The sequence below is a fragment of the Zea mays genome, chromosome 6 (genome assembly GCF_902167145.1).
Source record: "Zea mays cultivar B73 chromosome 6, Zm-B73-REFERENCE-NAM-5.0, whole genome shotgun sequence".
In the NCBI taxonomy this organism is placed as follows: Eukaryota; Viridiplantae; Streptophyta; class Magnoliopsida; order Poales; family Poaceae; genus Zea; species Zea mays.
The window spans coordinates 83,077,993-83,093,751 of NC_050101.1; the positions used below are offsets into that span (position 1 = coordinate 83,077,993).

Genomic DNA, 15,759 nt, shown 5'->3' on the forward strand with positions numbered 1-15,759 from the left:
GCCATCATGAAAAGATAATCATGTAATCTAACATTCCTTGCACCCCACCAAAAGGGAGAAAATCTATAGAACTAATGGAGCAATAAAGCCAAAAGAAGCCAATAACATCTTGTGCGGCATAGTTCATCGAAGAAATGCCAAAAACTCTACATAGAGCACTGATAGCCCAACAACAACACAATACTTGCTTAACCCATGTCACTATACTTCATTCAACATCTCAACTAAGAAAAATATCCAACTAGTAAGGATAACCTACACATAATATAAGTCTTCATCTACTGTAGTTCAGAAACTTACATTTCATTCTATCATACGATGCACTCAAAGTACCAGACATACAAAGTCAATAATAATAACCCCTAATCCTTCACACATTTGACAAACATATTAAGCTGATGTAAACACCACATGATCTAGGAATAGGTGACTAGCCACACCCAACCAACTCTAAGCTAGGCAAGGACTTTCTTCAAACCAATAGATAGGTGGTCTAAAAAAATGGCTCCACAAGCATGCATCGAAAAGGGAACCATCAGATCCTCAATGTATCAATACATAATCAATGGATCAAGAGAATCAAAGATTTATTCTACAATTAGTATGACTAACATGCAACCACTTTAAACCACATCTAGGCTTTGTGGCAACTAAAACACACAATATGAGAGAGACATGTAAGCCATTCTGGCTATGAAAAGACTTCCCCCAAAAATCCATATAAAGTACCAATATTCATTTCTTTCAAAACTGGTTTCTCAACATAAACAATCATTCTTTGCAATGATAGTTGGAGCTATCCACCAACCGCTCAACAACTTAAATTCAAATTGATGATTACCTTGTACCCCAAAACACACAATTCACACTCCTCTTAGAAACATCCACAATCAAGCATATATAACAATATTATTGTAATAAAACTCAACCATGAAAAACATGGTGAAAACAACATAGGCATACTTGTATATCACAAGCATAATAACAACTTCATTCTCACCAATGACCAGCGATATCTACCGCATTAATAAAACAATATCAAAATTTCAGAAATAAATTATATCAAGCATTAAGCCATAAACAACTTACCACATCACCGTAAAGGAATAGGGAGGGGTGAAACTATTGTCATCTGCACTCCAAAGACATTAATATATATCAAAGATATTTGAACCCATACCCTTCCTATATGTGCAAGTGTGTCAAATTTATCTTCAAATTGCCAAGAATCTAAAGCCTATGCTTTGATACCAACTGTAACACCCCGGGATCCACAAACACCCCAGAATGCTACTAAACTACACATTTAATATTCATATATAAAATTTCGACAGCATCTCCTTTGAAAATTGCATAAACGGGGGAAGCAACAAAGTATAAATAGATATCATGATAAGAAAACATATAAGACATTAATAATCTGCTAGCAATGGGAAGACAACCATAACAACATGAACTGAATTAATCAGTGCGCACGACTAGTTAAAAACAAACATTCTTTGACAAGAAGTTTCTAATTAAATCATGGCTGCGTCTGGGCAGCATTATTATGAGAATGAAGGTGGATGTGCTGCTACTTCCCACTCCCCTTGATGAGCAACAAGCACCTGCATTGAGTAATGCAAGAGTGAGATGAAACATCTCAGCAAGCTAATTGTTCTGACGAGATATTTAAACCACAAATTGAATTCATCAACATTTTAAAAGAGTCACAATTAAAAATTAGAAATGCTTGTAGATATAGAACTCAGTAGTCCCACTATAACCAATACCATCTCATTTCCTCGAACAACCACAATAGGTTCTATAACACTTCCCTGCGTCAACAATACCTGCAAATATCACTTCAATGTATGCATAGGAATGCAATGTGTAGGTACTCTATCTTCATACCTCTGGGAGTATAAAACCACATCATCTGCAAATATCACTTCAATGAATGCATATGAATGCAATGCATATGTCCTCTGCCTTCATACCTCTAAGGGTATGAAGCCGCATCGTACCCCTTCTCGGGCAACGTACGATGCTAAGTTGTACCGGTACGGTCGGACCATAGGTCACGACAAAACTTCATATGCAAATGAGTCATGCAATGTATATGGCATGCTACATTTATCAATAAACTTCACTTCCTTCAGATACAACACAAACCTCAAATAATACTTCATTTACCTTCAGATACAATACCAACCTCAAATAATACTTCATTTACCTTCAGGGGTGTGAATTAATCTCATGAGTCATACTCAAATCATAATCATCATCAATATATGATTGAGCATCAGTATAATGCAAGCAAGTAAAGCATCACCATAGAGTCCAATTATGAAAGAATCTGATACTTCTGAATATTAGAGTGTAGGCGATAGAAATAACAGGTCAGAACGGAAGCAACCACCGCTACATTCACTTGCCTTCATCGAAGAAGAAGAAATGTACTAGACATGATCTGGAGTGTAGCCACCTGCTAGTGGGCATAAAACTTAGTACAAATATTTCACAAACATTTGCCATCAATCAACAAAACACTCCTACACTTGAAACCAAGACCCAGTGGAAAGACTCCCACCCTGAACCACATGCCATACAGCAGGAACGCTGTTTGTTAATTTTGTATCTTTAAAATTAAAACAGCGGTGATATCAAACAAATACTCTAGGAGTATCTACACAAAATACTCTACAACTTCAGTATTCAATAGATAATTAAATTCTGCCATCTACAAGTTCTAAAACATCTGACAAGATAACTGACTGAATCTGTTTTAGACAGCAGTATGGTTAACTTTAAAATTCGATATCTCCAAAACTGCTGAACCAAAAATTATGAAATTCTGCTGGAAGTAAGAACTTTTATCCCTCTACAAAAGTCTCCATAGTTGGAAGAGCCAATTCGGCCATTTACTAGATGAAACCCACCAGTGAACAGACCCACTCATTTTTGTCAGGTAAACAGGAACAGCCACAGTAAAACAAACATAACTGGAGTTTCACAAATCATATGAATGCACTCTTTAACAATCTGGAAAGCTTATAAAATTATCTACAACTTCTTTTACCAACCCACAGTTTAATTCTGTTGATAAAATTGCCTAAATCTTAAGAGAACAGATTCTGCACAGAATTATGAGACTGAAAAACTGCTATAGTAAAACTGCAATAACTTTCTGGTCGGATGTCCGATTAAGGTGTTCTTCGCGGCCACGGAAAGATCTACAAATTATCTACGACTCATACATAGACTTTTTATTTTTTTGAGGCCACTAAGACCACGGAAAACTGGCATGAACAGAAACTGTCGAATCTGCCATTCTGCAGAAAACTAAATTCGAGATCAAAACCTAACCCCACATCAAATCCAACCTCTAATCCTTTAATTCCCATGATCCACAACCTCCAAAAGCCTATAATTACAGGGAGGAACAAGGATCTCATCCATACCTAGGGTTTCCCCAAGAAATCTTCAAGAGGAGATGGGGAAGAACATCTCCTTGATCCTCTCTTCCTCTTCAATTCAACGTGCCCCTCCTTTTCTCGATCCTTGCTGCGTAGGGGGAGATCTTGGGGGAGGAAGCAATGGAGGATGGCTGCCATAGGGGGAGGGGGCGTCCAGCCAGGGGGGAGAAAAAGGGGGTGGCGGCCAAGAGGGGGGGTGAAGGGAAAAAAAAGGGGTGGCCACCTAGGGTTTTTGTGGGAGAAAGAAACGACGCCTCAGATGACTTCTATCTTTGCATCCAATGGCCCACAACCCTTTACCTCATCCACGCACCAGAGATTAACTTTTGGTCAACATTTTTTTTGGGATATTACACTCAAACACCATGTAGTCCATTGCGCCAATATGGTCTCAGAAACGACCTAATACTTGCAAGAGCCAAGAACGTCGTGCCGTGCTTGGGCTGTAGCCTCGGCCCGTAGTGCTGGCCCGGCCTGACATGATTATTTTTTTTATTTTACAAAAAAAACATATATACCTATATACAATTTATATTCAATATTAAAAACAACTTAGTGTGATGTTCTACTAGTTAGACAGTTTCGCCCAGTGTCTGCCGCCCTTCTTCCATCAGGGCATGGGTTCGAACCCCACCTCCTACACTGTTTTTTAACATTTTACGCTGATTTAATTAAATGGATCGACGGGCTAACAGGCTGGCCCGACACAGTTAGCAGGCCGGCATGACGTGCCTATGCCATAGTTGTGGCCCGCGTGCATCTAGCCCATGTCGGGCATCGTTACGCTGATTTAATTAAATGGATCGACGGGCTAACGAGCTGGTCCGACACAGTTAGCAGGCCGTAATGACGTGCTTGTATCATAGTTGTGGCCCGCGTGCATCTAGCCCATGTCGGGCGTCGTTTGGCATCTATAGACGTGCATCGGATTAATTTGAAATAGATGTGAGGGGTTATTTGTAAAAAATGACGCATGACGACCGTTGAAACTTGTGCTTTAAGTATAGTATAGAATTGTGCCCATAGAACAAGAAAGCTGAAACCACAATCACAACACAAAAGCTAGATAGCACGAAAAATATTCTCAGCGCAAGCCCTTGTATATATACACAAAGCACCACTGATTGGTGGGGCCCATAATACAGAATGTTTCGCTATTCTAGCGAAGGGAAGGTTTTTTTGGACCTTTGGCTAAAGGTCTTCGTTCATTTTGCAGTATGAATTTATTGCAAAGAAACAAAGTAATACTGCGAGGGGCTACTGTTGGGGGCCTTCCTCTTCCGAAGGTCCCCAAAAACATGACTAACCATTTGTTTCTAGCGTGTTGTTGAATATTATAGGAGCTTCGTCATAAGAAAAGCTTTGTTGTGATGAGGATCTTCTTCCCTGCCGAAGGTCCTCGAGACAAAGACATTGTCTAAGACAAATAACGACGAATGTCGAAGCTGCAGCCGAAGGACGACGGCTTCGGCTTAAGACGACAACGAAGGTCAAACATGATGCCGAAGGTATCAATGTAATATACATCCAGTTATTGTTCATGTATACCTATTATGAAATAAATATATGAGTGAATGAATGGATAACATATATTATCTCTATGGATTTTTTATTCTCATAAAAGATGAAGGTGTGCCCTTCATAATCTTTGTCCGAAGATCATTATATTCGAAAGGAGATAATGCTTCAAAGGACGAAGGTCCTTAATCTTTAACAATTGTGTTGCCTTGTTCTTGATTCACAACATTTGAGAACAAGTGACCAACATGATGATCATTGTTCATGACTTGATGAAGGATGATGGAGGAACTTCATGCTATGAATAGTAATCATAGGGAGCTTGGTTGGCTACACTATGGATTACCATTGTTCATCATTTGATTAAGTATAATAAAGGAATCTCGTGCAATATGAAACAATCAATGCACCATCATTTGAGAAGATGGATGGAATGCACAAGGCAAAGGTATAGCAATAGGTTATTTTATCGGTCAAGATGTGCTTAGAGGTTGAAATTTTGATAGGGTTAAAATGTCACACCCGGATTTCAAGGGCACCAAGACCCGGGCGTGCACATAAAGTCACCAAGTGTGCTAGGACCAAGTCTTACACATATGATGACTCATGGTACAGAAACGAATGTCACATCTTTACTATATAATAGGAGTTTTGTACAAAATAAATAAATAATTACATCATATGGAGACAACGATCCAGCAACCCAAAGTTGACTGAGAGACGATGGCCTAGACCTCTCATGAACTCATCACAACATCCTCCATGCGCCTCAGCCTTCGGTACCTGTTCTTGACCTGTGGGGGTGAGACAGCAAGGGTGAGCTCACATATGTTCATCGCTCAACAAGTTGTTGGGAATAATGTGCATGAACTCACCAAAGGTGGGTGCTCATGTGAAGTGTAAGGCTTACCAAAGAGGATGGTAGAAGCTGAGCATTGCTTTTAAAGTTGGTCAAAATTTTATTACCAATTACTAAGTATAAGTAGATACCAACCCAAATAAGTAGTAGATGAAAATTGATAACAACACTCGCGATGCAATGCATATGACAAATTGAGTTTAATTCCATCAATTACTCATGTGAGTGTCCGAGCCGCTCATGACCGTGAGCACGGCTGATATACCAGTTTTACACTCTACAGAGGTTGCACATCTTTACCCACAAGTCATGTTACTCATCTACCAAGGGGTCATGAATCCCATACACCTCTACCAAGGAGGTGAGGCAGGGTAACACTACGAGGCCTTTACAAAGTTCCACTAGCTTCGGAAACCCCGCTACAGTTTCTAGAAAGCTCCAATGCAGCGATCCCTCGCCTGACCGCTATCGTAGCAAAATCAACCCAAGGACCTCCCTACACTGACCACTCCCCTACTGCCCTTGCCCCTTTCGGGTAAGGTAGTCATCCACTAGCTTTCCTAATTAGTCGGCCAAGGGCATCCCATACCACCCTTGTGGTAGCACTGTTTTCCCGGGTGGTTCTCCATGTTCCAATTAACAATATGATCTTATCATGAACAATAATTAAACAATAGAATAATTGGAACATGATCATAATGAAACATTAGTTTCCCAAAAGCAGGTAGAGCAATAGCAAATCTACCCAATAATTCATATGTTTGCAAGGTGGGGAATAAACAATGCTAGGGAAACCTATTAGGTCCCATCAAATTAACCTGAGCATGTCACAGTGATTAATAGCGAATATTATTAGGTAAAAAGGAGTGATCAAGGGCACAACTTGCCTGGGACTCGAGATTCTAGGTACTAGGATGATCTTCGGGTTCTCATGACCTCACTGCTAGTCGTAGCAATGCAAACAAACATGGTATAGGCAAAATTAGCATCGCACCAAACATAAGAATAAACTGCGTTATAATATTCTACGCGATGCTACGAGATTGTGGGTTCAAGAACCGCTAAATTCGGAGCTACAGTTATAAAATTATGATTTTCCGAAGTTATTAGGTGCTTGGTACGGGATAAATTAAGTAAACAATTTTAATCTATGTTTCATGTCTGAACAGAGTTACTAGGTGATAAACAATATTAAACAAAATTAATGCCACTAGAATGAATTAAAAAGGAGCTAAGATGAATTTTATATGAATTATATAAGTTCTGGAATTATTTTGGCACTAGAAATCTTTTTTCCAAATTCTTCTTCCTATTTTCTCAGAACTCTGGACTGCGCACACAATAATCAGGGAGTTCGAGTGTCAATTTGTAAATTCCAGGGCACATCTGCAATTACTATGCGCTTCCCGTGGACGGTGGGTTGGTTTGTTATAAACCTGGGGGCTTATTTGTAAAAGGCACAGGCCGAAGGTGTATGGGTGAGCTAGGGCCATCCGATCAGACTTTGACGGCACAGATTAGAAGTTATCTATCCTGAACCGGTATGTGTTGACAACCACATGATCCCGGATCTACGGGTAAGATTTTAAGTGGGCGAGATTAACCAGGGACCGCTCGATCCAAACCCACGGCCCAGATTCATTCCCCGAAGCGGTATCGTAGTCAATCTAATCCTGCCCGTACGCATACGATCCAACGGTGGGCGCTACCCCACCCCACCCGAGAACCCCACCGCGGCGACACACCTAGAGCCCGCGGCCAGAGCGCGGCGCGACCGACACGATGATGCCCCAAATAGAGAACGGGTCGGTGCAAAACGTAGTAGGGACGACGGCGGACCACGGAGGGAGTAGATTACCGGTAGACGGGTTTAGCAGAACCCAAGCGATAGAGGATGGAGGCTCAACAGTGGTGAAGGAGCTCTGGTGAGCAATCACCAGTGCCCAGCGTGCCAAAAAGTACTTGGAGGGGCCACGGGCACTCGCCTGAGAACAGGATGAAGCTCCCAGACCCGCTGTCGAGACTCTACTGACGGTGTACCCATGATTCGTTCGCGGCAGATCTTGCTTCCCCAACGGCGGCGAACCCACAGCGTAGGCGGAGTCGTCAACCCGAGTTAAGGGGGAAAGAAGTCCACGCGAGAGGAGGTCGAGATCTCCGGCGAGGTTGATGCAGTTCTCCTACGCACACGCGAGTCTGTTACGATTTGGTGGAGATGGGACTGACCACCGGGTCCCACACGCAAACGACCGAGGCAGAACGGCCCACGTGCATGATTGACCGACCAATGGGGCCCCAGTCAATAGGTGCGAGCGCCAGAAGGGCAAATGGGGCGCATGGAGAGGAAGGTGCAATGGGCTGAAATTGCATATTCAAGCCCGCCTAGCTCTCAATTCCTTTTTCTTTTCTGTTTCTATTTCTTTCAAATTCTCAAATTCCTATTCCAAATTTAAACCTGTTTCAACTTTCTGTTTTGAATTTCAAATTCCCATTCTCAAATATAAACCTAATGTGAATATATATTCTACTGTTTATAATATTATCATTTATTCTTTTCCCTATTATTTATTTATGAAAGGTCTTAAATGACTTCCTTAAAATTTCCTTTCTCATTTTCTATTTTATGTTTTCATTTAAAATTTTGAGGTCAAGTTTAAATTATGATTTTTTATTTCAATAAAATGTATCCCCACAAATTCATAAGTATGAGATGCCCACTTTCTCATATGACTATTTTAATACCTTTAATTGATTATGAACAGGAAATGTCCTACTAAATTCTAAAGGTTTCAAAAAATCTAGAAATACTATCCTAGATATTCTTATTTCTTTATTTTATTATTTTATGATATATTTGTTTTATTCTACCAATTTTAGGTCTTACAAATCCTACCCCCCTTAAAAGAAATCTCGTCCTCGAGATTAGTAAGAAAAAGGAGGTATAACCATATTGTCTCAGAACATATGCACAAACAAGAATCTCAGCATCATGCATAACTTATTAACAACACATAAGGTCAAATAGACCTTATTATTACTCCTAAAATAGTAAATACTAGCTACTAACTAAAGTAATATTTAGGTCTTACAAATAGTACTGAAATATATATATATATATGTGTTTATATATTTATATGCTCTAATCTTGTTGCTCGTTGACTTCTTCACCAACTTCTTCATCTTCAACCAGCACTTCTTGGTTTTCAGGTTCAGCTTCTACTTCTGCATGGTTGGCTTGCCCCTGGTTGACAAATAAGGGCTGACTCTTGCCTACCGAAGTCTGACCCTGCTTCATCAGAGCCAGAGTAGTATAAGCAGCCCTGTTGGGACAGTAGTTGGCATAGTGTCCCGACTGTCCACACTTGAAGCATGGCCTATTTGTGGATGTATTAGGAGCAACAGATCCCGCTGGGGTGCTTTCTTGAGGAGTAGTTTGTGTCTGTTGAGTTTGTTGCCCGGAACTGCCACGAGCAGGTGTCTGTTGAGTAATAACCCAACGCTTCGTCGGTAATAACCCAATGCTTCATCGATAATACCCGAACGTTTCATCAGTAATAATCGAATATTTCGTCGATAATAACCCAATGCTTCGCTGGTAATAACCGACCGTTATGTCCCGTCAGTAATAACCGAACATTTCTTTACTGCTAAAATTATTACTGACTGATGACTGCAATATTACTGACTAATGACTGCAATATTACTGACTGATGACTGCAATATTACTGACTGCATCTATTACTGAGCGATTACTACTGTAAAATTACTTACTGATAACTGCAATCTTACTGACTGAATCTATTACTGACGATGACTGCAGTAAAATTACTAACTGCATCTATACTGAGCGATTAATGTTGTAAAAATAATATGCTATAAAATTACTTATTGATGACTACAATATTACTGACTGTATCTATTACTGAGCAATGACTGTAGTAAAATTACTGACTGAATACTGCAATATTACTGGCTGCATCTATTACTGAGCGATGACTGCAGTAAAATTACTAACTGCATTTATTACTGAGCGATTACTGCTATAAAAATATTGAATGATGACTAAAATATTACTGACGTCATCTATTACTGAGCAATTACTGCTGTAAAATTACTGACTGCATCTATTACTGAGCGATTACTATAAATTTACTAAATGTATGTGCATATAAAAAACTGCATCTATTACTGAGCGATTACTATAAATTTACTGAATGTATGTGCATATAAAAAACGAAACAGCATACGTGCAATAAAATAAAATGTGTGTTGTGTGACGCAAAAAAAAGAAAAAAAAATGGAAAAATCTAGCATGCATGCGAGAAATGTGTGTTGCGCAAAAAAGAAAAAAGTAAAACTGCTAACCATGCACACACGTATGCATTGCGGGCAATACTGTGCTGCACGTGTGGGGACCGCCTCACATGCGGGCTGCTCGGTCGTTTGTGCATAGTTAGGTGCCCGTGCGTTGCAACGGCACACAAATTGTTAAGGGAGATATGTTGCTACTCGTCCGAGTCGATGACGGGCTATCATTGTTGCTAGGTATCATCATCCAGATAAGGATAGGAGGATACAGGGTAGTAAGGAGCGTGAGGTTCTACACTAAAACCGAACAGAGCTTGGCAGCTCCCATCTTGCGAGACATGATGGACGTGTCCATCTTGCAAAACACATTGGAGATCCTCTTACAGGGATAACATTAAAAATGCCACAAGATTGAATAAGCTGAAGTAAACGCTCAACATCTACAAACACCTTAATCCTCCATCGTGCAGTGCACTTTAATATGCAAACACTCCCATCACTCACTCTGTCTGCAATTCATAACCCCTCATGCAAACTCATCCCCTATCAAAGAATGTACTAAAGTCAAAAAAAAGTTTCATATGACTCATCATATGATTAGTTGTGGTTAGTTAAGAATACAGTATGAACTCAACACAAAAGAGCTGGCATTGTGATCAATGATCACCCCGTAACTTCACAAATGTTCTCCCACAAATAAACATCTACAAAAATACAATCTAGTACACGTTAGTTCCTCGTTTAGATACCTAGACTACAATCTTTAGAGATAAGACAATCCATTGCAAAACCCTACAATCAACATAGGTACTTCTCCAATAGTGATGTCCTTCATTCATCGTCTGCTAAAGCATCCTCATCATCACCTAGTAGCTTTATATCCTCATCATCGAGTGTGTTTCCTGGCTAAGAGTTTGACTCTTCTCTACCAAATCCTATGGATTGAAAGCTGATAAACCAGTATGAAATTAAAAACATCTATTAAAGCTTTTTTAAGCACATCACAAAGCATGGTGTACACATGATGTAGAGGATATATACTCACTCTTTAAATCTTGGAGAGTTTTCTCAGCATCTTGAGCTTGAGCTTCATCTCTTGTTTTTTCAATGCCTATTCCATTTTTTCATTATTAAATAGAACCTGGAACACAAAATAGATAAGGTGAATGTGAAATGATTAAGAAAAAATTGGTGCTATCACTGTATAAATCTTGGAGTAAAATGCACATGGAGATCCTAAACTTATCTTGGATTCTCACTTAGGCCATAAGATCTCAAAATGAGGATTTAGGTCGTTAAACCTATTAGGTGGTTCACTCCAAGAGAAAACCAGGTCCATATCGAGGACACTTAAAAAAAGTTGAAGGACCTATAATCCTCGCTTTGAGAGTTTATGCACCTAGGTAAAAATCTAGGAAAATTAAGGATATTGAGTGGAAAACTTAAGGATATTGAGTGTGTTTTACTCTAAACCTAAAAATGCATAAGTAAGCACCACATAATTGTTGGAACTTGCTCTCCTGGGCAAGTTGATCCAACGGGGGAGTGAAAGCAATGTAAACAAGGCTTTTACTTGAGATGGCAATAGCTCTGTTAATCTAGCATCTCAAGGGCACTGTGCGGGGGTATTTATAGGTGTTTGAGTGCCCAGCGTCAAGGATTAAGGACGCATGTGCCCTCAGGTGCCTAGGTCCTCCCCGGAATATTCCCATTAAAGCAGGGTTACAGACTGTAATAACAGAAAAACTTTTACAATTGAGGCCCGTAATGCTCAGCGACAGCGCGGGGCCCGTTATGATGGGCCGGATCGCACGTGGGCCCTCGTGTTGGGCGACGCCGCGGGATGGGGCGACCTCACCATAGGTCTTCGTCCTTCGGCGTGTCAGACGAAGGGTGCAGTCTGCCAGTCGTCGTCTCCGTTGGTGCAGCGAGACTGGCGAAGGCATCGAGCGAAGGGTAGCGTCTTCGCCTTCGCCCCAACATTTGCCCTCCGAGGGACCAGTTCGACCAAGTCATCTGGTGCCGAAGGCGTCGCTAGATGGTGGAGACGCTGCCCTCGCTCGAAGTGGTTCCGCGGGGGTTTTTGACATGACCGTTGATTGACGCCGCACTGTTGGATTGCGGGTTTCCCGAAGCGTCGCGCCCTGTGTATAAAAGGGGGTGGGGGCGGCGCGTTTTGAACTTTATCTTTCCACGCGCCGCGAAAACCCTAACTTCCCTTTCAAACCGCTCGCTTGCTCGTCTGCCCTCCTTGCTCCTGCTCGTCGGAGATCTGGCCCGTGTGAAGCAGACCGCCCGCCGCCGCCGACGGTACGTAGCCATGCCGTCCTCTTCCTCTTCTGCTGCCGATACACCGCCGGTTGGTGCATCGTCCGAGGAGACGCTGAGCAATGTGGCAGCGGAGGAGTTGCGTCCCGGCGACACAGTGGAATTCGGCGCGTCGCGGATGTCCTCGGTCCGTGTGCAAGACATGCAATAGCTTGGGTATTTTGGTGGCGGAGTGGCACATGTCCCGGGGGCAGAGGAGGTTCCCGAGCCAGAAGGCGAGTTGGTCGTCTTCGAGGCTTTTTTTGCCGCTGGCCTTCGTCTGTCCGCGCATCGATTTGTGGGAGAGGTTCTGCGTAGATTCGAAGTCCAGGTCCACCAGCTGACACCGAATGCCGTGGTGGCCCTGGCAAAGTATGTCTGGGCAACGACTTCGTACGGCGGGCAGCCCTCTGTCGAAGTCTTCGCGAAGCATTATTGTCTGCATTGGCAGAAAAAGGAAAATCGGAAATAAGATTGCTCAATTTGGATCTTGCACATTTACGTCGAAGACCGGCAAGACTTCGATGGAAGTCGTGGAGTTGGTTCCCTGCGCCCGCAATAAATGGGGCAACTAGTGGGAATTTTGGTTCTACGTTGCCGAAGGCACAGTCAAAGACCATCCAGGGATCCCCGTGGCCGTCATGTGTTCGCATTATTACGCAGCGTACCCGCAGTTTGAGGTAGCGGAGGAGGATGAAAATGAAGGGGCCCTTCGGTGCGTGGCCCGCATGAGTAGCGGGCGCGACCTTGTTGAGGAGTTTTTCGGGTATGGGGTATGGCCCTTGGTGCGTGGCTGGGGGCTGGGCGAAGTATGCCCTCGCCAGATGCCCTCCCATGGCGGGATGCTGGTGCGGAGTCCTGCCTTCGCACTGGATTTGCATGGCCGAGATCCCGCCGCGTTCGTGCGTGAAGCGGAAGACGGTGCGGCGAGGATTGTGGGGCGCTACGTGCCGAAGACAGAGGGTCTACAGAGCTGGGATATCCGTGGGACCAACGACAGGCTGAATTGGGTCTTTGAGTTGAACCGTTTGCCTTACGGTGGTTACCCCGGGGAAGACACCGCCGACCGCCGCGGGAAGAAACCGATGGGCGGTACCGAGGAAGGGCCATCGCAGGAGGCCGCCCCGGCCACTAAGAAGAGAAAATTAGGTACTATAGTGGGGGAAAAGGGGGTGTCTGATAATTTTGTTGTGGAGTTGATGGGGACATGCGAGGCCCCCGGGGGAAGGATGTCTTCGCCCGAGCTCCGGGAGTCTTCGGCGCGAATACTGGAGGTTACCGGGGGTCGGTGGCCAAAGAATCTTCCGATCCCCTGGGCAGAGGGCAAAGACATGTCTACGTCTCGTATAGCTCGTGGGTTGAAGATTTTCCCTTACGGACAGAATATTGCTGCTGTTGTGTCGGCAGTGATGAACAAGGATCGCCAGGATGCTGCGCAGAAGCGTCGGGCGGTCGTCAGGCTCCCTGATCCTAGGTGTGAAGCGAAGAGAGCGCGGGGGAGCGCGAAGGCTGCTGCCGCCGGCGGTAGCCAGCCGACGCTGGCCGCGAAACCGGCCGCACCCAGCTCCAGCAAGGTGTCGGAGGGTGCGAAGGTCGTTGCTGCCGACGGAACCAAGTCGACCCAGGGCGAGGCCGCGAAGGTCCGGGAGTTGCCTTCGCCGGGGAAACGCGTTGCCGACTTCGGCACAAATATTAGCGTGGACGACTATTTTGTCGGTAAGTTTTTTTTGACCGGTGGTACGTTGCAGGGTCAGGCGAGGGGCAAATGGTTGTTGTCCCGCCTGCGGTGGCAACCACGGCGTCTACCGCGGTGGTCAAGGCGAAGGGTAGCGCTTTCTGCGCAAGCGGCGAGATCTCGTCGGCCGCTGCCGTCAAGGGCGAGGCGGGCACCATGTCCCGCCGGCTGAGGGAGGCATCGCTGCAGCTGTCGCAGCAGCTGTCGTAGCAGCTAAGTCAAGTAAGTTGAGCTGGACTTCAAAGGTTGTCGTTTTCATGGGGATTGTGGTCTCATGTATTTCTGTTAGGCGGCCGACTTTGCCGACCGCGTGGCGTCGGGTGCGCTCACTGCAGATGTGTCTGCCGAAGTCGAGAGACTTCGGGCGCAGCACGCGGACGCCGTCCGGGAGAAGTCGGCCGCGGAGAGCAAGAGCCACAGGCTGGCGGAGAAGGTGGCCGCCCTGGAGGCCGAGAGGACGGACCTCCGGCGCCAGCTGGTGGAAGAAAGGAGGGAGGCCAACCAGGCTATTGCCGAGGCGCAGGCCGCGCAGGCGGTGGCCAAACTGGCGCGGGCGGAGGGAAGCCTTGCCAGCTAACGCGCGGAGGAATGGGAGGAGTGGTTCAACGCTCTGCGTGGCCGCGTGGAGATGGTCGAGGCCTCTACGCGCTTGGAAGTGGAACGGACGCGTGCACAGCTCGTGGAGTCGTACCGCGAGCTAGGTGCGCGGACAGCTGACTTCGAGGTGCCCGACCGAGAGGCGGGCCTTCGCTTCCTCGAGTGGTTGCAAGAGGAACTGCTGGTGCTCCCGACCCTCGTGGAGGGTTTCATGTCATTTGCCTCCCTCGTCACCTGCGAAGGGACCACGAACGCACTGTCTGGCGAGGGCTGCAGACACTTCGAGGTCTTCAACCAAGCTGACGAGAGCTTTGAACGCGAGATTTTTAAGGCCGAAGACCCAGTTGTGAAGCAGTCCACGGGGGCACTGTTTGATAGGATGTGGGGGCGTATGGTCGGGAGGCTGTCAGGGAGCGGTCCGACCGAGCGAGGGAGCAGGTGATGTGTATTGCTTTGCTGTGGTTTATTGTGCGTTGGTGTGTGTGGAGTTTGCTGAAAGAATGTGCTGCTGCTGCAGATGGAGCGCGCCGAGGACGTCGAGGACTTCGGAAGTCTAGCCGACGTGCCGCCCAAGGCTACGGAGGGCAAACCGGTGCTGCCCTCGGATGCTGGTGAAGGCCCATCGGATGCGCCCGTGCCTGCTGCTGCCGGCGAGGACCCTGTGTTGGCCGCTGTGCCGACAGCCGAAGGCGCCTAGGAGGTGGTGGCGGAGCCGGTGGTCGAAGACCCTACGGTCGCGCCTTCGCAGGTGGCTAAGTAGTTGAATAGGTGGAGGGGAGGTTGTAAATTTTGTCTACGTGTTACTGAACCTCGGTTGCTGCGCTGGTTCAGGATTTTGGGCCTGCGCACGCAACCGCCACTGAAAGTGCTAATTTTGTGGCGGCTTCGACCGCGGTTGCGGAAAATGATTCGGATGATTCTGTGTCTAAGTTTTTTGAGTCTGATGGTTCTGGGAGTTCGCTGGTGTGGACGGAGGA

At 45.0% G+C, this 15,759-nt stretch overlaps 1 protein-coding gene across 1 annotated transcript in view; it reads left to right on the forward strand.

The window, feature by feature from the left end:
• Positions 1-15,479, forward strand: part of LOC103631140 (uncharacterized) — a 30,840-nt gene extending 15,361 nt beyond the window's left edge. The window contains exons 4-5 of the mRNA XM_020539978.1: positions 14,199-14,362; positions 15,300-15,479. Of these exons, the coding sequence (XP_020395567.1) occupies positions 14,199-14,362; positions 15,300-15,479 (344 nt within the window). The remainder of the gene's footprint in view (positions 1-14,198; positions 14,363-15,299) is intronic.
• The last annotated feature ends 280 nt before the right edge of the window (positions 15,480-15,759 follow it).